General features: G+C 40.0%; 8 protein-coding genes across 8 annotated transcripts; 5 read left to right on the plus strand and 3 right to left on the minus strand.

The window, feature by feature from the left end:
• Positions 1 to 1,018: 1,018 nt before the first annotated feature.
• On the minus strand, positions 1,019 to 1,488 carry BCR41DRAFT_357755 (hypothetical protein). The gene has a single exon (XM_022024953.1). It carries the CDS (start codon positions 1,428 to 1,430, stop codon positions 1,089 to 1,091), a length of 342 nt encoding a protein of 113 aa, XP_021879224.1. The 5' UTR covers positions 1,431 to 1,488; the 3' UTR covers positions 1,019 to 1,088.
• A 2,367-nt stretch (positions 1,489 to 3,855) lies between these two features.
• On the plus strand, positions 3,856 to 5,510 carry BCR41DRAFT_398415 (hypothetical protein; the record flags this gene model as incomplete). The annotated part of the gene is made up of 5 exons (XM_022028963.1): positions 3,856 to 4,093; positions 4,197 to 4,408; positions 4,513 to 4,543; positions 5,193 to 5,234; positions 5,353 to 5,510. The coding sequence occupies 5 exons, from the start codon at positions 3,856 to 3,858 to the stop codon at positions 5,508 to 5,510; spliced, it is 681 nt and encodes a 226-aa protein (XP_021879225.1).
• A 1,071-nt stretch (positions 5,511 to 6,581) lies between these two features.
• Positions 6,582 to 7,051, plus strand: BCR41DRAFT_357757 (hypothetical protein). The gene has a single exon (XM_022024954.1). The coding sequence runs from the start codon at positions 6,640 to 6,642 to the stop codon at positions 6,979 to 6,981; it is 342 nt and encodes a 113-aa protein (XP_021879226.1). The 5' UTR covers positions 6,582 to 6,639; the 3' UTR covers positions 6,982 to 7,051.
• Positions 7,052 to 11,458: 4,407 nt separating this feature from the next.
• Positions 11,459 to 12,888, plus strand: BCR41DRAFT_357758 (RNP containing family member). The gene is made up of 5 exons (XM_022024955.1): positions 11,459 to 11,635; positions 12,068 to 12,118; positions 12,228 to 12,311; positions 12,414 to 12,550; positions 12,641 to 12,888. Exons 1-5 carry the CDS (start codon positions 11,566 to 11,568, stop codon positions 12,851 to 12,853), a joined length of 555 nt encoding a protein of 184 aa, XP_021879227.1. The 5' UTR covers positions 11,459 to 11,565; the 3' UTR covers positions 12,854 to 12,888.
• Positions 12,889 to 14,138: 1,250 nt separating this feature from the next.
• On the minus strand, positions 14,139 to 15,378 carry BCR41DRAFT_357761 (putative polysaccharide biosynthesis protein). The gene is made up of 4 exons (XM_022024956.1): positions 15,295 to 15,378; positions 15,091 to 15,181; positions 14,683 to 14,903; positions 14,139 to 14,571 (listed from the first exon to the last, which is right to left on the minus strand). The coding sequence occupies exons 1-4, from the start codon at positions 15,338 to 15,340 to the stop codon at positions 14,489 to 14,491; spliced, it is 441 nt and encodes a 146-aa protein (XP_021879228.1). The 5' UTR covers positions 15,341 to 15,378; the 3' UTR covers positions 14,139 to 14,488.
• Positions 15,379 to 15,609: 231 nt separating this feature from the next.
• BCR41DRAFT_308830 (nucleophile aminohydrolase) lies at positions 15,610 to 16,689 on the plus strand (the record flags this gene model as incomplete). Its single annotated transcript, XM_022020932.1, has 4 exons — positions 15,610 to 15,711; positions 15,871 to 15,997; positions 16,134 to 16,258; positions 16,372 to 16,689. The coding sequence occupies 4 exons, from the start codon at positions 15,610 to 15,612 to the stop codon at positions 16,687 to 16,689; spliced, it is 672 nt and encodes a 223-aa protein (XP_021879229.1).
• A 370-nt stretch (positions 16,690 to 17,059) lies between these two features.
• On the plus strand, positions 17,060 to 18,982 carry BCR41DRAFT_357765 (putative SONA). Its single transcript, XM_022024957.1, has 7 exons — positions 17,060 to 17,161; positions 17,307 to 17,393; positions 17,514 to 17,606; positions 17,772 to 17,939; positions 18,049 to 18,326; positions 18,442 to 18,703; positions 18,820 to 18,982. Exons 1-7 carry the CDS (start codon positions 17,123 to 17,125, stop codon positions 18,904 to 18,906), a joined length of 1,014 nt encoding a protein of 337 aa, XP_021879230.1. The 5' UTR covers positions 17,060 to 17,122; the 3' UTR covers positions 18,907 to 18,982.
• Positions 18,983 to 19,077: 95 nt separating this feature from the next.
• BCR41DRAFT_381553 (hypothetical protein) lies at positions 19,078 to 20,826 on the minus strand. The gene is made up of 5 exons (XM_022027317.1): positions 20,692 to 20,826; positions 20,423 to 20,548; positions 20,149 to 20,323; positions 19,687 to 20,028; positions 19,078 to 19,589 (listed from the first exon to the last, which is right to left on the minus strand). The coding sequence occupies exons 1-5, from the start codon at positions 20,773 to 20,775 to the stop codon at positions 19,180 to 19,182; spliced, it is 1,137 nt and encodes a 378-aa protein (XP_021879231.1). The 5' UTR covers positions 20,776 to 20,826; the 3' UTR covers positions 19,078 to 19,179.
• Positions 20,827 to 20,844: the final 18 nt, after the last annotated feature.

The following is a 20,844-nucleotide window of genomic DNA, read 5'->3' on the forward strand; positions in this document are numbered from 1 at the left end:
GAAGCAGAAGTGGGTACGTTTTTTTCTTTCTTTTTCTTTTTTTCTTACTGTTAGCGTTTAGAATTCGCGAAAGTCCTAAAATATGGATTTGAATTACTATATCGAAAGTAGCAAGAGATTCAAACCAACCCTGAAGTGTCCTCCAGCAGCTCCAGTTCCGCTTTGCACTTTCTTCCCAAAAGCTCTACAGCAGCACTACCAACTTTAGCTGAAGAGAAGAGTATCGCCAAGTGCAGGAACTCGACTATCATGGAGCCATGGCGGTCGGTTAACGAGCAGCTCTTAGAAAAGGCATGTTCACTTTAGAGGAAGCATAATAATACACAACATTTGTAGCCAAAGTCATTTATGGAAAAGTGGCTGCATGTCTGATTATTTAAATTTTATTCTTCTCTAGATCAAAGATGGAAACGCGACGTTGCCCGAGGAGTGGCCGAAAAACTTGACCGGCTTCCACGAAATGCTTTACAAATTTATTGAGAGCAAAGTTCAGAGCGACGGGCCCATGCCTAAGCTGCTAGAGAAAGATATATAGTAAGACTATGGAGATACTCCTTGCCTCTCTGCGTGTATGTTTTTTTTTGAAGATATTTTTATGAGCAATATTTACGATGTCATTAATCTTACTATCCCTTGGACCGTAGAGTGGGCAAATTTGCCCATTTAGCTTTCATCGACTCATGCGCAGGCCAGTTCCAGTTCCTACGAGAAGAAAACAGCCGGCTATTGGATTGTTGCCACCCAGCATGCAGAGATGATACTACAGAAATAAGACATATGGAGAAGAGCGAGGTGCAAAGACTTTATAAAGGCTATTCTTTGAGTGACGCCTCCTTTATCTTTTCTTCTCTTTGCATTCGGCTTACAGTTAAGATTATACACGTCGGGGTACTAGAACTTTAGCTAGCTGTGAGAGGTTACATTGAAGTACTATACGATTCTTTACCACTCACTCATATATGTCAATACACATTTGTTTATTGATAAACGCTAGATGCAGGGACAGACATAAAATAATGCGTGCGTTTGTTTGTTTCTTTTCTTCTTTTCATTTTTTCTTTTCATTTGCTCCTTTTTCCTTTTCTCTTTTAAGCCGCACGGCATCGGACACTCTGGACAGTGTCTGGGAACGTGCCACAGAAGTTGCGGTATCCAGCAGAGTCGATCGTCGCAATGTAGTCGCTACTGCATCCATCAGACTTGTAAATATCGCAGGTCACACCTCGTCTGGTGATGGCAGAGCAGGCGCCAAAATCAGGCCAGTTTTGGCAAGAGTTCATGGCACCGACATTGAGATAGTTCAGAGTGCAGTCTCGGCCACGGTACAGAGCAATCTCGCCATCATCTGGAGGAGCACTCGAGTGGCTGCAGTCGGCCTTGACAACGGCAGCGAAGGCAATGAGGCCAAGAGTGAGGAGAGAGAAACGCATGGCTGTTGTTGTTGTTGTTGTTGTTGTTGTGATGAGCTTGTTGTAGTAGTGGTTGTTGTGGGAGATGATGAGGAGAAAAACACAGAGGGGTCGAAGGGTATTTATATAGAACCGACATCAGCTTGGAAGGCATAGATCACTGACAGATAGATAGGGCCTTGACCACCGCGATCCCCACTTCCACATTAGTCAATCGACACGCTGCTTTTTCAGTAGCAGCTATAATTGGCCAGGGACAGCCTTGAGTATCTCCAGTAATAATGAACACGCCCACGTAGAGCCATGTACAGTGGTCACTGGTTCAGTACCATTCAATAGTAGTCAACGTCTAGTGTATGTGTAAACAATAGCCATGATTAATGCGTAACAATGCATTCCCGGCTGTGAAATTCTACATATCCAATAAGATCGGCTGTTCTCTCTCAGGCTTGTCATCCTCTCACTACCCTCTCTCTTAGTATCGGCGGTATTCTCTTGATGTGATGGTGATCGAGCTATTTACCCCTTGATGCATCGACTGACGCCGCTTAGATAGGGTGTTTTTGCTGTATTGCATCAAGGCAATTTCCCCCTTTATTATGCTATGTCAGTCTGGCGTTTGTTCATTTGGCTTTTAGCAGTAATAGACGACACACTGGTTGATAGTCCAATAGGAGAGCCACATTTTTTTACCATTGGTTACAAAGGTAACATGTCAGTAGGAACCTGCATGAGAGGCCTACATTTGTTTCTTAGCCAGCGTCTTCACTATCGATGGGATGCATTATGCATTGAGTCAATGTCTTTTTATTGTTTTATTTATTCTATACAGCGATAATGCGATTCGAATTCCGCTTAATGAATCGTTTACATCGCTTTTCTATTACCTTGATGATCTGTTTGTGTGGATTTTGTCTTGTTATTTGTGTTGTATCAACAGAAGAATGTGTGTCGATTTTTGTTTATACGGCCTGGTGTGAACAAAATGTTTGCATGCCCTGGTACGAATAATACGTAAAAACGGTTTTGTATTACCATTCTTAACTCTACTTATTTTAGAGTTGGTCGTTTTTTATTCTGTAAGCATTGCCCTAAAATACGTATTGTACATGTCAATACGCCCAATACGCAATTTTTTTTTTTTTTTTTTTTTTTTTTTTTCACGCTAAACCTCAAAGTCGACGACTCCTTGATGTGCGTAATAGGGCCGATATTGCATTTCAAAGCTGTTTCTGTTGAAACTATTCAGAGGTGCGATGGCATATGGGCTGTTCTACATTATAGGGGATCTAATCAAACAAGCTTGCCTTCCTCCTTTCCATCTTCCTCTCTTTACCCCTTTTACCTCTTCCAGACCTATATTCCTTCCATCCTTACCCTAGGAAGCAGGCGAGGCTGCATCTATTGACCTCACACAAGCTGGTTATGATTTCATGCGTTGCAGGAACTTCTTTCATGCACAGTTATGCTGACCACTCCATGCTGCATAAAATATCACGACAATTAATTTCACCAAGACTGTCACTATCACTAACAATTATAATGTACTGTTCAGAGGTTCTTTACAATTAGAATATCTTTGATGCTATGGAATAACAATGTCTAATCAATCACTATGCATACGGGCATTGCAGAAATATGGATGTAGAGGGTATCAGAGTCTTTAAAACCGGCTTGGCTGTATTATATTTTATTGTCTGTGCTGTTCGCTCTTTTCGACCATTAGGATTTTGTTAAGCAAACCATTTATATTTGAAAAGAACCAAAAGAGAGCGAACAGCGCAGATCTCTGAGAAATGGTATTTACGGTTTTTCAAGGCATATTCTTTTGTTCAGGGCACTAAGGGCCCCTGCTAAATAGGGGCCTATACCTTCTCCTTTGGGAAAGCGATCCTATATATTGAAAAGAATAGGGAAGTAGGTTAGCAAAAAAAAACTGTAGCTGCACAATAAAATAAATAAATAAAAATGACCGTGAAGCCTTACACATAATCCCAGCATCCGCTTGGGAGTATTCCAGCCTGTTGTAGACTTAATACAGTATGATTATAGTCACCACTGTAATTAGAGTTGCAGAATAGTATCGATTTTTTAGGTCTGTTGCTCCTTTATATTCGCTTTGTTGGGCCTGTTGAAGTTATTGGGGCCACTCAAATATATTATGTTCGTGGTGATATGTTGGGGTGAGTGATGAAAAATTAATTCCTTTGTGTGATTCGAGTGTTGTGGATGCGGACGGCGAAGGAGCATGTTGAGATGATATGAACGGTGATGAGAAGAAATCAAGGTGAGAATGAAGGGCTTATATACCATTAAGTCCTTGGTAAAGCAGCATGATCAATAAAGTCATTAGTGCGATCCACGCGTCCAGAGAGTACTTGCAATCATAGATTGGTTTCAGAGATCCTTTGTCGCTTACATGACCTCGGAAGGTCGGACCGCCATCATGTCTTCAACTGAAACGGATTTGAAGATCGCAAAAGACTGTCAAGAGGTGACATCGCTGCCACAACAGACATCGATCTGCTCGCATACTGGAGCGTTAAGACCATTTGGAGTACAATTTCGAGATCTAACGTCCTTGAATACAAGTTGGATAATATCATTAAGCACCTCTAAGTCTCCAAAGAAGGACTTACCGCCTTGGGCGTTACGACCCAAAACGACTACCATAATGAGCCGTCGTTGACATGCAAGGTAAACATAGGTATTATAAAAACACTTGATGAAAATGTCACGAGTAAGTACAGTATTACTTTTGGCAATTATAATGATGGATCCACTTAGAGGAAGCGAGAGAAGAGAGTCTTGTGGAGGGCTTTACAGAGCATCCTTACAAACAAGTTCTAAAAAACTATGTTCCAATTCTTGAGGAAATTTCTGTAGAAGCCTTTCCTGATAGTTTGAAGATTGATCGGGGTTTGCTTCAAAGCAGAAAATCTCGACCTCCACTACCATCTCAGCTGCTTGAGAATAAAGTATTTGAATTTAATACTACTGTAAGTTTGAACTTTTCCTTGACAAAAGCAGTTATCCTAAAATTACATTGTACCATTTTGAGATATTACTGACAAACAAGGTTCATTTAATAATGAATCTACAGGCGCAAGTTAATAATGAACCTGTAGATGAATGTTAATAATCCATCCTCCATTTGGAGATGTTGCTCCGTTCGAGATGGACTGCATGCATATCTGGGTTTCCGTATTTGCAGTTTTAAGTGAGAATGTTACACTACACATGCAAATGACAGGCTGGTTGATGGGCATTGCCTCTGTGTTATCTCTGTGCTGTCTCTTGAGAATTAATCTGTCCATTCTTTACATTAATTACTCAAGGGAGAGTGAGCACTCAGTGAATCCAAATTAATGCGCCAACTGCAGACATCAGAATACGGCGATGTCAGCGAAGCAGGTCGAAAGGTCGATTGCTTATTATGATTCATGACAAAGAGTTATCTAGTATCGAGTTTAAATGCGAAAATATTTCTCCAAGAGAAATAGTAATCCCTGTGCAGATGTATATTAATGAAATGGTAAATGACGTTAATGAAATAGGGACAATGGTATAAAACAATAAAGAGCCAATTCAATTTTAAGATTCTGAGATCCTCTTTTCCACATCCTTGTATGCGTAATATTGTTAAAATCTACACACTAAAGCATTAAAGGAGACCGAATCCTGAACTATTCATTATAATTATTAATAATACTAGCAGTTGTGGTGAATTAGTAGTTTCTTATACAGCATGTGGCGGTTATCTTTACTATCTACTATAATCAGCAAAGCTGCGTATGGAAGAAGTTCCTGCATCATACGCGGCTGGTAAGCTGGAGATGTATTGAAATTAGGCGATGAGCTGTTCTACGGTTTAGGAGATCTAACCAAAATGAGCTCGTCCCTTCTTTCTTTTCTAAACGCAATCCTCACATCCATATCCTAGCAAACGCGGCACGCCGTGCCTATGGCATAGACCCCACACAAGCTGAATATGATTTCACCGCTTTTTGGTGGGTTTTACCAGGAGCAGTGATGGACAGTAGCAAGCTGCAAGGTCAGCCCTACTACGCCAATCAAGGGGTCATCGACTTTGAGAAATAGCGTAAAAAAAAAAAAAAATTGCGTATTGGGCGTATTGACATGTACAATACGTATTTTAGGGCAATGCTTACAGAATAAAAAACGACCAACTCTAAAATAAGTAGAGTTAAGAATGGTAATACAAAACCGTTTTTACGTATTATTCGTACCAGGGCATGCAAACATTTTGTTCACACCAGGCCGTATAAACAAAAATCGACACACATTCTTCTGTTGATACAACACAAATAACAAGACAAAATCCACACAAACAGATCATCAAGGTAATAGAAAAGCGATGTAAACGATTCATTAAGCGGAATTCGAATCGCATTATCGCTGTATAGAATAAATAAAACAATAAAAAGACATTGACTCAATGCATAATGCATCCCATCGATAGTGAAGACGCTGGCTAAGAAACAAATGTAGGCCTCTCATGCAGGTTCCTACTGACATGTTACCTTTGTAACCAATGGTAAAAAAATGTGGCTCTCCTATTGGACTATCAACCAGTGTGTCGTCTATTACTGCTAAAAGCCAAATGAACAAACGCCAGACTGACATAGCATAATAAAGGGGGAAATTGCCTTGATGCAATACAGCAAAAACACCCTATCTAAGCGGCGTCAGTCGATGCATCAAGGGGTAAATAGCTCGATCACCATCACATCAAGAGAATACCGCCGATACTAAGAGAGAGGGTAGTGAGAGGATGACAAGCCTGAGAGAGAACAGCCGATCTTATTGGATATGTAGAATTTCACAGCCGGGAATGCATTGTTACGCATTAATCATGGCTATTGTTTACACATACACTAGACGTTGACTACTATTGAATGGTACTGAACCAGTGACCACTGTACATGGCTCTACGTGGGCGTGTTCATTATTACTGGAGATACTCAAGGCTGTCCCTGGCCAATTATAGCTGCTACTGAAAAAGCAGCGTGTCGATTGACTAATGTGGAAGTGGGGATCGCGGTGGTCAAGGCCCTATCTATCTGTCAGTGATCTATGCCTTCCAAGCTGATGTCGGTTCTATATAAATACCCTTCGACCCCTCTGTGTTTTTCTCCTCATCATCTCCCACAACAACCACTACTACAACAAGCTCATCACAACAACAACAACAACAACAACAACAGCCATGCGTTTCTCTCTCCTCACTCTTGGCCTCATTGCCTTCGCTGCCGTTGTCAAGGCCGACTGCAGCCACTCGAGTGCTCCTCCAGATGATGGCGAGATTGCTCTGTACCGTGGCCGAGACTGCACTCTGAACTATCTCAATGTCGGTGCCATGAACTCTTGCCAAAACTGGCCTGATTTTGGCGCCTGCTCTGCCATCACCAGACGAGGTGTGACCTGCGATATTTACAAGTCTGATGGATGCAGTAGCGACTACATTGCGACGATCGACTCTGCTGGATACCGCAACTTCTGTGGCACGTTCCCAGACACTGTCCAGAGTGTCCGATGCCGTGCGGCTTAAAAGAGAAAAGGAAAAAGGAGCAAATGAAAAGAAAAAATGAAAAGAAGAAAAGAAACAAACAAACGCACGCATTATTTTATGTCTGTCCCTGCATCTAGCGTTTATCAATAAACAAATGTGTATTGACATATATGAGTGAGTGGTAAAGAATCGTATAGTACTTCAATGTAACCTCTCACAGCTAACCAAATTTGTTGTATTTGTATCGTCTACAATGTATGGAGGTTTAAAAGGCTTGCTTTACTGCCCTATTTTCTTGAAGCAGCTTATAGCTCCGAGCCTTTGCTTTCGTTTTATTTCCTCACATCCTATACCTCTGAACCTTTACTTACATTTATTATTTCATTTCTTGAAACTATGCTTGCCACGTGTTCCACACGTTCTCCTATCACACGTTCGCCGTCTGCGCCTTCATCTTCCATACGTCCGCCGCGTGTTAAACGTCCTTGCTCTATTTGTGGAGCTTCGAGCCATTCGACAACCGTTTCCCAATCGGAAGGATCCACATCGGGCGCGCAACGTATCACCCAAGCACGGCGAACCAAACAGGCTGTTAAACATTTCATCCAAGCACAGCCTGTGGAGATTGAAGGGGAGCCACACGGCCAACAGGCGACGGAAGATGAAGAGAAGCTGTATGATAAGGTTGACAACTCCATTGGCAAGTGTGTCCTGATTGACTTTCTCGACCAAAAGAGAAAAAAAGAGGAGAGAGAACAAGAGGAAAGAAGAGTTAAGAATGCAACTGAGCTTGGGCTTAGCGTTTGCTTGAACACAGGCTGCTCTTCTCAGCAAAGGTGCATCTATCCTGCTTCAGAACAACGGTACAGAAGGGAGACCAAGCTTACACTGTCAAGTTACTACTGAGCATTACACACACAAAAAAAAAAAAAGCACGGACCTGAATTAGTTTGATGGATGCATTTTCCAGCCTCAATGATGGCTTCCTTCAAACGCCGTCCATAGCCTTCATGATATAGTCAGGCTTCAATGATGGGCCCCTTCAGCCATTGATGCATGTGCATGGTTAAATTGATAGAACATTAAAAGTCGTAGAATATGAGCGTTGAGAACATTGTTGGCTTTAGTTTAGTCACGTGGAGAGAGTTCGCCACCAACTATTTAACGGGCAACAGCTCAGGAAACTCTGGTTCCTTGTTCCTTCTTTTACACAAGAGCCATTTGAGTGCTGACTGTTCTCGTTCAGCCTTTGAGTAGTGTATTGTTCTTTTATTGTGTTCGAGAATTATTTCATCTATCTGTAGCTGGAAGTGGCCGGCTCCACAATCCATCAAAAGGACCCAAAATCTCCTATCCTACCTGCTATTAAGGAATTGAGGTGTAGTCTGTGCCATGCGAAATGCTTGAGATTTCATACGCATTCTTTTTTAAGGACAGTGTTGAAATATGACGCAATTGATGGGTTCTTTCTAAATTGTTCATTAGCTCGATCCGACTGTGTGCTTCAAAAAAAAAAAAAAAAAAAAAAAAAAAAAAAAAGAAGAAAAAAGAAGCATGGGCTAGTGGTACCGAGGCCAAGATCTTGATATTTCTTTGGGCCTAATCACTTAGTTATCCTTCAGGCTCTAAACCGGGCGAATTTGCCCAATTAGCTTCCATTAACTCATGGGCAGATTAGATCCAGTTCTCTGTGATTTCTACTAGGAGAAAATAGCCGCCCATTGCATGCCAAGGAAGGAAAAAAAATTAATAGCAGTTAATGTAAAAATCAATCGGCAAAAAAAATCAGCAAAAACCATATCATCACGATGCACCATGTCCACCATTTACTTGCCTCCACTCCCCTAGCGCACCTGGCAACATTTACCATGTTTTATTCCTTCCTCCCCAGCCTAAAGAAAAAAAAAGCACCTTTCTGACTCCTTTTTCGCTAGAGGTATGTTATCGAATTTCCATACTGATCTAAAAACGGTTGCCATTCTAGACTTTAAATAGTTGATTGATCGCATGCTCAAGTCTTTGACTCTAACAGCAATAGTATCACGGGAAATCGCTAGGTGGCGCTCATAGATGACCCATCAGTGTACGTTGCTACCATACCAACCATATCAGTCCCCTAGAACCAGTCCTATCACGATTAAAATACTACCGTAGGTGCGTGGTATATTTGATCGTGATGTGATTGGTACCAAAAATATTGGCGGGGTGTGCCCCGCGCAAGTGTCATCTCAAATGCGACCTGAGAAGTTTAAGCCCAGGACTGCAGCAGCAAGGACTGCGAGGGGTTTCCTCATTGGCACCATTAAGCGCTTGAGATAACAATGATTGGGAGAACGATTCTTCTTTTACAAATCTGTAAGTAAAACAATCATAGTTTTCGTATGCTTGAGCAATACCACTCTTCCTCCATGAATATTTAATTTAATTTCGACTTGCTACAAACCAAGGAATATTGCTAGGTATGCTTTTATTGCTTGCAGGTATCCTACCTAAGAGGGGTGCGTTGGTATTCGACCAGGCAAATGAGCCTCACGAGGCGAAGTGCTAGACTGATGCGACCGTTAACGAAGCCACGGGTCGTCCATCTAGCTTATATCTATATTCATAGAGTCCGGGTTACCATATTGGCGATTTCCTCAGCCATATGTCTTCGTATTTTCAACATCTCTGCTGGGCCAATACGAGAATAGCTGGGAAAGAACACATTCTGCTGCCAAGCGTTGCTTGACATTTTCATTTCTCTGACAAGAAATCAGTACATGATACCTTCTCAGCACTTATCTCATCGGTTGGAATTCGAAAAAAGCGAAAAGTAAAACCGCTGTAGTTATATCAAGAATCCCAAAATAATAGAGAAGATCAATTTTGGAGTGAACATGTCTTGGGATTGGCGACAGAGACCATAACTAATCAGACAGCTGTCGCTGCTCAAGAGGCAGGAACATCGAAAGCCAAGACTTTGTATAAGCACCAAGTGTTGAGTGATGATATTTCAGACCCAAATGAACCGAATGAACTCCTCCTTGTGTTCATGTTGCTGATGTTGCTGGTAAGTCAACTGTCAACTGTCAACTCTAATAGGCAGTGAGTTCAGAAGAGCAACTTTCTGTAACTCTCGTCCATATATCTCGCAATAGACTTCGCTGGTATTTTTTTTTACCAAGTTAAACCAATGGGCGAAATTGTCATTGCTGGAAGAACTGCCCCAGAAACAATCCAATTACCAAGAGACAGGGGTGACCTTCTGAACTTCCTCGAGGACAGCTCTTTGGCAATTATCTGAAACTTTATTGTAAGTTATATTGCACAGCTACCTCCTCGTTGTTGCATGTTCTTACATCCCAACCACTAAAATCTAACTACTACAACTATTAGGAGTCTCTTGAGAAGCAAAGCTCTTAGATTGAAGACAGCAGAGTAATGCATAGAGCCGGCTCAGGGGAAGGAAAAGTTCGTTCGAAAGGCCAAGGGATACAGCTCCACCTCCGCCAATAGTTCGACCGTTTCTCACTAATTCTATCCCTTCATTAACTGATTAGATCAGCTTTTCTTTGTAAGTGTGCTCACCTGGCTATATAGATGGTAGGTAATGAAGGGATACCCATCCATCCTGTAAAGACTTTGTTGGACAAGCTGCTTGCAATGTAATGGTGACGCATAATGTATGCAATGTTATTCGTGACCACCCAAAGAGACAAGGACGACCATATCAACTTCAGCCTGTAGATGCGAAGGAACAGTCTCCTTGGATACATCAAAGAGCGATATCAGTGACAAACACAAGCACAAGAGCAAACATAGGCACAAGTACATGGACAGACAGAGGGATCAGTCTTAGTCAGAACACAGCGTCGAGTCATGGCCAGAGTAGCAAGCGGCCAGTAACATCTTCAACTCATAGCAAGCCAGGTGCCTCAAAGAGAGGGCGCGAGAAATATTAATTTTTAGGGTAGTTAGAATCCATACTTTAAAAACAACCGCCGTTCCTAGGCCTTTAGTGCAGTGCCATGCCTTTTGTAAAGTATAAAAAGATAGAGGGTAGAATATAGTTCTGTTATTTTTGAATCGCCTAATTCGCGATCTGACCTTTTGTTTATGTTCCGTGAGATCTCTGATAAAGGCACTGCTTTTCCCTTCAATAACAGCTTTTTCAAGGCTATCCATCAATGCATCACAAGTAACAGGATTATTTTCCAGAAAGAGCCCGAAGCAAAATATAGCAGAATTGAAATAGTTGGCTAAAAAAAAAAAAAAAAAAAAAAAAAAACACCATGATATATACAATGTTTAGGTGCTATATTATGATTGCAGACCTGCAAAAAAGAACAGCAAAATTGCTTGGGTGAAAAGCCAGCCATTGTTTTTGAGACGCAGTTGTCCTGGAATAACGAAAGGATGTTATATGCAACCCCCAGTGACAGAACTGTGGGATGTAGTCCACACTTTGAAAGCAAGGGTATCCAGGCAAATCGACTTCATGCGTGACAGTTCTCTTTGTTTTTGGGCCTTTCCTCCTCCCAAATGTGACTTGTCCCATGATTCAGATTGGAATAGGTCAAGGTTATGCCTGTTTTTTCTCTTCCTCTGCGCACCCCAGTCTATCACAACTCAAAATAACCAGCCATGTCTGATAAATACGCCATTGATCTTAGTGTGAAGCCTGGCGATGACTTGCAAGATGAGGAAATGTCTGGTAATATAATTCTGCCATCAATAGAACTTTAAATGGAATCAAAAAATTATGAGGGACATTAAAAAAATAAAAAAAGATTAGTGAGATTACAGAACCAAGCATACTGGACACAGAAGGCTGACAAGAATAGCAATATTCTGCTAAGCTTGCGGAGCAGGATGAAAACGAATGCACCCTCGTAATACATTGTCAATACCCGACTTTTTTTTACTTCGCGAGTGCAGCAGGAATGGACGTGGATCAGGTGAAAGTCGACTTTTAGAAAGATGGTCAGCAGGGGGGAGGGATCACGTCAGAATTTGCTTAAAGCTTTTATAAAAACGACTGCAAGATTATATCTTGACTAGAACAGGGCTTATCGTTGACTACCCTTCGGAACTAATATTATTTATTGACTAATGACAAGTGCTACTACCATTCGCTTTCATATAGATGTCCAGGAGATTACCATCAAAAGGAAAGGGCGTGGCTTTCAGAGTGGAGGTAATTGTACACCATTTTCGGGCCAAAAACGACAGAGCACGGCAAATATTGAAGTTGATAGATGACATTGATTCTCATTTTTTTTTTTATTTTTCTATATCTATTTCAGATCAGCGAGGTGATGGTGTGCATGGCAGCTCATTCGAGAAGTTAAATTCAAATGATGATAATGCCACTGGGAAGGCCGTGAAATGTAGGGTCTTTGGCAATTGATTGGTATTTTTCTTTTTTTTTTTTTGAAACTAACAGCATTTTTTTTTCCCCCTTCTTGTTGCTGTTGCTGTTGCTGTTGCAGCTGTTGAGGGTTGGATCGTCTTGATCACAGGGGTACATGAGGAAGCAACAGAAGAAGATATCCAAGACAAGTTTGGGGAGTTTGGGGAGATTCAAAATATTCATTTGAACCTGGATCGTCGCACAGGATTCGTAAAGGTATTGTAGCAAATTTTTTTAAGGGGAAAAAACAAAAGAAATAAGCAAACACAATTTTGACATTTTTTTATTTTAATGTTAATTGACTAGGGATATGCACTGATTGAATACGAAAAGTTCTCAGAGGCAGAGGCAGCAATTCAAGCCATGAATGGAGAGAAACTGTTAGACCAAACATTGACTTGCGACTTTGCATTTGTGAAACCAAACGATGATAGAGGACGCAAAGGATTTACAACACGTAGCAGAGGTGGATATAACAGCCGTCGCTCTGGTCGTTCTAGCAGCCCAGGGCGTCGCTGAGAAGTATTAATTATAAATGAATTAAACCAGCGAGAAAAAAAAAAGAAAAAGAAAATTTTTTTATTGTTTATTCAGTAAAAAAAAAAAAAAAAAAAAAAAAAGTGCTATTGATACCAAAAGGTGCGATATAAGGCATTGTATGCCTCTCGCACTCATACCTGGTTGACATTAGCCATCTAGAAGCATCTTTAGAGCTATCAGCTTCTCTCTTTGATATACAGGAAAAAACGCAATGGTACACGTTTTAATGATCGAGCATAAAGGTCACGGTACAAATGTACAGAGTATGCTCGCGCACCAATGTCAACCTAGATCCTGTTCAAGTAGCAGCAAATAGGCAAGCGCTATGGCATCTACTCGTGCAGAGGTTGTCGCATCCCGTACAATATCATTATTGTTGGAATATGAATAACAGTTATAAAAAGATGAAGGGATGGAGTCAGCTAGAGTATAGTGCTCGTGTACTTGACGAAAGAAGTTCTTTAGCAATCTAAAGCTCAGTGTTCAAAGCTCTTATTCAATGAAACGTGCGGCCGCGACATCACCAATATCTAGACAGCGTGGCAATAACAAAGGCCTGTGAGCCTACCTAAAATGTATGATCTCCTCCCACTGCCAGGTGACTGCTAAACTTAATTAAAACTTGAATAAACAAAAGAAACAAAGCTATACCACATACTTTTTTTTATAAAAACCTACCTCTTCATTCCTTCCCTCCTTCATTTATTCACATTCAACATGGGAAAGACACGACCAAGTATGGATGGATGCCTGGATTTACAATGGCTGCTTTGCATGTCAACCTTTGTATAAATAACGTATTGAAATCATACCCTTTTTATATATATATCAAAGATGTTCACCAGACAAGATATCCACAGCATAACAAGCAGAAGTCAGGGTTGAGCGAACAAGGTATAGCAAGGGAAAAGGGATCAAAGGAAAATAAAACTGGATAAATTTCTTTCACAGATAAAATTTTTTATTCAAAATTGTTGGATCAATTGTCCCATATTGATTTGGAGCTTTGGCATTTTGAATATTGAAAACAGAGATATTAACCATTTACTTGTCACTCAAACGCTCAAAACGGCATTTTTTTTTTTATAAAGAGGCAGAGTCAATGAAGGAAAAAGTGGCTCGTGAGTTGGAACTAGCCAAAGTGCGCAAGCAAATTGCCGTGTAGGTATTTTTTTTTTTTTTTATTTTATTATTATTTTTTCTATTCCCTACTAGGATGACTAAGACAACTTTTGTATGTGCGCCTTTTTTTTGTTTTATAAGTGACAAACCAAAGAAAACGATCAAGAAAAAGTCACTAAGCACAAAGGCTAAGATACGCAAGGAAAAGACAATGGAACGTGGATTGATGAATGCAGAGAAGGATGAAGTCAGAGTCGATAAACAACAAGAGAAACAGTCGCGCAAGAAACGCGGCAAGCAAATGTGGGACTAGAGAAAAAAAAAATGGAGGAAGAGGGATTACAAGGAAATTCAAAATAATGCTCGACTGCAAAATGCGCGGTTGTTCAAACAACAAATACACATTTTTATATACCATGTAATAACAAGAGAAATAAAGCTCCCATGTTATTCTATTATTGTCACTCTTGAGCCTTCTAAATATGGTAAAATCTACTTTTTTGACTTGCAGTGGACAGAGTTGAGGCCAGCTTTGTTACGAGCAATCTCAATGGCCAAAAACTGCATGCGAGTGACTATGGATATCAAAAAAAAAAAAAAAAAAAAAAAAAAAAATTAATCAAAAATTTCAAAAAAAAAAAAAATAGAACGCTTTCAATTATTGAACTTGCTTCCATTTCTATTACCAAACATGCTGTTGTCCTCTGTGTATTCCTTGCTGGCATCAATCCGGAGCAAGGATCCAAAGTTATAATCGGTGACTTTACCGCCCTCGTATTTGTTGATGAAATTACGCCATTTCTCCTTCATTTCTGGAGACTTGAAGTCTTTGTTTTCATCTAGCACGTCAATCTTGAAATCTGCACCAAATGTTGAGATGAAATCGTTGTAAATTTCGTCGTCAATCCTACATAGAAAAAAAAGAGAAAAAGAAAGAAAAAGAATTATCCGGGTTAAAAAACTCTGTGATCAATGCTGTCCGTAATGTCATTAATATTCCAGCTGTCTTTACTCCTAAGATTTCAATCCTGCCTCTGCATACTGCTTATCTTATTTCATTTTTTTTTTATATAATATAAAAATAAAGAGCATACTTTGTAAGCTTGAGCTTGGATCCATCCATTGCTTGGAGGAGTGAGAAATAAGTCTCAGCATGGTGCATAGCTTTGACTGCCCACTGCTTTTCTAAAATGTAATATAGCAATTTGGATATAAATCGAATTAAGCTGCCAAGACTTTTTTCTTTTTCTTTTTCTTCTATTGTTTCGAGTGTCAAGATACTTCTTAGCTCTTCATACCAATTTCCTCGAGTTGCTCCAACTCGTCAGCTGATGGAAGAGACATGGCGATGCGTTTGAGTTGATTCAAATACTTTAACTGTGGCAAAAAGACAAAAAAAAAAAAATTGAAGCACCTTGTTTAAAATATTGATCCAGGTTTCAATGACTGGCATTAACACGTGATCATTATGGGACGCGTCACGGAGTGCGTAAGAGTGTCTGTGTGCGTGAATGCAGAAAGGGACCTTTCTTTTTTTTTTTTTGCTTCAACAAACTTACTTCTACTCCTTCTCCATCCTTTTCACAGCATCAAAATTTAACAAGTTACAAACCATGGCTGGCTCTTATGATCGTGCATTGACTGTCTTCTCACCCGATGGTCATTTGTTTCAGGTGGACTATGCTGTCGAAGCTGTTCGCAAAGGAAGCTGTGTTGTAAGTTGAAAGAGAGAAGACAAGAAGACAGAAAAAAACAAAAAAAAAAAACGCGTCTTAACATAAACGGCATTTACACTCCAATATATCCCGAGCTGATTTCTGTAAAAAGAAGGCTAATGATTTAATTTTCTATATTTTTATCTTGATTTTTTTTAGGTCGGTGTCCGTGGCAAGGACGTTGTTGTTTTAGGTGTTGAGAAGAAATCAGTCATGAAACTCCAAGACGAACGCACAGTGAAGAAGATCTGTATGCTGGACGAACACGTCTGCCTTGCTTTTGCTGGTGAGCCCTTTTATTGCACAGCACCTTTTTTTACAAGGAAATATGATATAAATATATATTTATATCGCAATTGAGACGATCGGAATGCTCAATGGATATCAATTGGTTTTTTTTGCCTTGTCGTATCGGCTCTTAGGACTTTCTGCCGATGCCCGTGTGCTGGTCAATAAGGCAAGGATAGAGTGCCAGAGCCACAGACTTACAGTAGAGGATGCAGTTTCGATTGAATACATCACGCGTTATATTGCAGGAGTACAACAGGTAAGAAAAACATTTAGTGCTTAGTACTACTACTGTTGCTGTTATCACTACTTTATATATATATAATTGTTTTAAGACCAATGTTGATATCTTTTATTCATTTGTATTTATAGAAATACACTCAAAGTGGAGGAGTTCGTCCTTTTGGAATTTCAACATTGATCATGGGTTTTGACTCAGATAAGGTACCAAAGTTGTATCAGACAGACCCTTCAGGAGTTTACTCTGCATGGAAAGCAAATTCGATCGGCCGTTCCTCAAAAACTGTCCGCGAGTTTTTGGAGAAGAACTATAAGGAAGACATGGACAGGGCTGAGACCATTAAGCTAGCAATTAGATCTTTGCTTGAGGTTGTTCAGACTGGCGCCAAGAACATTGAAATTGCCATCATGGGAAATGATAGTGTCATTAAGGTACTGTTGACGCTCTAAGTTTTTTTTATATTGTGGTCGAGGAACTCAATTGTAATATTTTAATCTAATCAGGACCTTTTTACTATTTCTTATTATTATTGTCAAACAGCGCTTGGAACTCACTGAGATTGAAGCGGTTGTAGCCGAGATTGAAGCTGAGAATGAGAAGGAGAAGGAGAAGAAGCCGGCTCCAGCCCAGTAATGATAACATCGATACACAATACATTGTATGCAAAAAATAAAATAAAATAAAATAAAATAAAATAAAAAGTGTCAGTTATTTACCCAAGATTACTACAGACAAAGCTTAAATCAATTCAAATTGACATCTTGTGTTGAAATTTGAGTTGCGCCACCGTTTTTCCTTTTTATTTTTTCCTTTCTTTTTCTCCATTCGACGTCTTCCTTGTTCTCTCTTTTTCTCTTTTTAGCACCAATCACTCTTGCCAACATGATGCTCGCTAACCAGAATCAGCCAAAGGACATTGAGGTACCCACTATGGCTATATCTCTTTACTCTCAATTTAGTTTTCCTTTCTTCACCACATCCTGGTTGATCCACGCGTTCTTGGAACAAAAAACAACAAAAAAACTATCCACTTACATGTGCAATTCGTCTCAACTTTCATGATTAGGTGACATCGCCACCAAATGATGGCATCGCAGAGCTTGCATTCTCTAAGACAAGTGATTTCCTTGCAGCGGCATCTTGGAATAATGAAGTATAAATATTGAGTGCCACTATTGTTTTTCGCGTCACCTTTGTCGTAATACTAGAGTGCTTACTAGGATCCTTCTCTTTTTTTTTCTTTACTTTATTTTATTTTCTTCAATGTGTTTAGGTCCGTATCTGGGAGGTCATGGGAGACGGATCTACTGTTGCCAAAGCCATGTATTCGCACGAAGGACCTGCACTGGCGTGCCAATGGAGTGGTGTAAGTCTTCTATCTGCACTTTTCCTAAAAAAAAGAAAGAAAAAAAAGAACACAGTTATTACGTATTATTATATCTCCCAATCTATTCAAATCTCACAGATTTTTTTTTTTAAAAAAAAAAAAAAAAAAAAAAAAAAAAAAAAAAAAAACACCGACCATAAACAGGATGGGTCAAAGCTTGCTTCAGGAGGCGCAGATAATGCGGGACGGATTTTTGATTTAGCTACTGGCCAACCTTCCCAGTTTGCAAAACACGATGCACCCATCAAAAGCCTGCGCTGGATTGATGGGCCCAACATTGTTGCAACTGGAAGCTGGGACAAATCCATCAAGGTAACAAAAAAAAAAAGTACAAGTTCATTTTTAGTAATGAATTTGACATTATTTAAGCCGTTGTTTATTTTAATACAATCTTTCTTTCTTTCTTTTTTTTGCCTCATAGTACTGGGACCTTCGACAGCAGAATCCTGTTTCGTCGGTGGCATTGAGTGATCGTCTTTACTCTATGGATACACATGGATCATTATTGGTCGCAGCAATGGCAGACCGTCAAATCACAATGTTCGACATGAGTAACCCTACTGTTCCATTCAGAACCATGGAGAGTCCTCTGAAGATGCAAACTCGTGTTGTCTCATGTTTCACAACAGGTGGTGGATTTGCTGTCGGAAGTATTGAAGGACGTGTTGCTATTCAGTATACGGATGTCAAGGATAGCCAGTAAGTCTTCCCTTTCCTAATTATGGGTCGGCTGGTTACCTCTTATATGTTTTGATGACTAATCATTAAAAAAAAAAAAAAAAAAAAAAAAAACAACTTTCCAATTGTATATTAGAGGAAATTTCTCTTTCAAATGCCATCGAGATGGGGCGCCTGCAGCTAGGGACTCGTCTGTGTATGCTGTCAATGCAATTTCATTCCACCCTATTTATGGTACATTCGCGACAGCCGGCTCGGATGGTGGATTCACGTTTTGGGATAAGGATTCAAAGCAGAAACTCAAAGTATTTAATAAGCAACCAGCGCCAATCTCGACTGCTACATTCAACAGGAATGGATCGATTTATGCGTACGCAGTCAGTTATGATTGGAGCAAGGCAAGTGCAGTTCAATGGAAATTAGCTTTTTTTTTTATATAATCAGATAGAAATAGCTTACATTCTTTTTTTTTTTTTTTTTTTTTTTTTTTTTTTGTTTGTTTATGGTTCTGTAGGGTTATACTGGAATGCCAGCAGATCACAAGAATGCCATTATGTTGTGTCCAGTACAGGAATCGGACATCAAGCCACGAAAGAAGTAAAAGTAAAAGCACATGTATACTAGAAACTATGAGCAATGCAAGCTTAATAAAAAGATATGCCTGTAAAGTCGGGAAGATTAAGCAGCAAGCTAAAAAAAGGGGGAAAAAACCCATACCATTCAAACTATCTTGGAGACTCAAAACTTTTGCATCCATTGTATCATGTACTCTCTCTAACTCAATGATGTCTTGCTGTCATTGTTTTTTATTACTTTTTTTTTTGTTTTTATTTTCGTATTCATGTTTGCTTTTAAAACCAGCCCGTTATTCGATCTATGCATTAGAGTTAGACGACGGAGCCGAGGGAAGTTGTTGCTGTTGTTCTGAAGGAATTCCACGCTTCTTTGTGATGCCATCATAAATCGTCAATGCTTGTGCAACCATGGCGGACGCATCATTGGCGTTAGCAGGTAGGATCAAAGTGTTTGTCTCCTTTGCAAGCTGAGCAAATGCCTCCACATATTTGTCTGCGACTGTCAGCGACACGGCATGGTGGCCTCCAGGGGTGTTTGTGATGGCTTCGGCAATGCGACGGATACCTTCAGCACTAGCCTGAGCACGAAGCAAAATCGCCTCGGCCTCACCGGTTGCTCTGTTGATTTGTTCCGCCCTGTCGGCCTCTGACTGAAGGATCGTGGATTGTTTGTGGCCCTCAGCAACGTTGATGGCAGCTTGGCGTGAACCTATCAAGGATGGAGGAAAAGAAAAATGGCTCAGGTTTGATTAGATAATGCTATTTCGTTAATAAGGTAAAAAAGAAAAGAAAAGAAAATGCTTTACCCTCAGAATCCAAAATCTGCGCACGCTTGGTACGCTCGGCAGAAACTTGTTGATGCATGCTCTCGACTACTTTGGCGGGTGGGTGGATATCACGGATCTCATAACGAAGACATTGAATTCCCCAATCCGCAGCAGCTGTGTTGATGGCTTCAACGATATTGGCATTGAGATGAGCTCTTTCAGCCAAAGTTCGGTCCAATGTCATCTGACCAATTTCCGCACGCATCGTTGTTTGAGCAAGCTGAGCAACCGAAAATTCGGCATCTTCTACACCATACGATGCTTTGTATGGGTCTACCACTCTGAAGTAAAGCACGCCGTCCAAATCCAATGTAACGTTATCTATTTTATTATTATTATTTAAAAAAATAAAATAAAATAAAATAAAAAAAATAAAAAAAAGGTTTCAAGTATTAAGATCAAACAAAATATACCAGATTGTAAAAAGAAAAAATAAAATACCTTGAGTGATAGCACTCTGACTTGGGATTTCAATTGCGACCTCTTTTAAGCTTTTGACATACTTGACTCGATCCAAAAAAGGCATCAGAATCTGAAGGCCAGGTTCCAAGACGCGAGAGAATCGACCCATGCGCTCTACAATCCACGCCTCTTGTTGTGGTACAAATTTGACGACCTAGACGAAAAACAAAAAGACATACCAGCGATTTTCTAATGAGACTTTTGGTTGTGAAGGATTTTTTTATATCACAAATCCAAACCATTAATCTTATACCGTGTTTATAGGAAGAGATCGACGAGAGTTGGAGATCCCTCCACCCCAGCTTGAGTATCCGCCATCGTCTCCATAGCGTGTGGCATATGATCTACGCAAAATCAACGAGGATGAAGTTATAGGGGCCTATTTTTATTTATTTTTATGAATATGGATATGAAGAGACATGCACAATGTTACCACACAATGGTATTTGTTTATTTGGATAATATCTCTAGAGTATTATTTACTGACATCTTCCGGTTCGTAAAAAATTAATAAAAGATTACCACGCGCGCTGTGAGAAGGGTGGTATTACCGGCATTCATGGTCAGCCGGGCTGTAGTGGCAAGGGTTCGAAGCATGCTTGACATTTGAATCAATGTTGAATGTGTAAAATAAGAGAACGATGAATTGAGTGCTTTCCAAAAAAAAAAGAAGAA

The sequence above is a fragment of the Lobosporangium transversale genome (assembly GCF_002105155.1).
Source record: "Lobosporangium transversale strain NRRL 3116 chromosome Unknown BCR41scaffold_31, whole genome shotgun sequence".
NCBI lineage: Eukaryota > Fungi > Mortierellomycota > Mortierellomycetes > Mortierellales > Mortierellaceae > Lobosporangium > Lobosporangium transversale.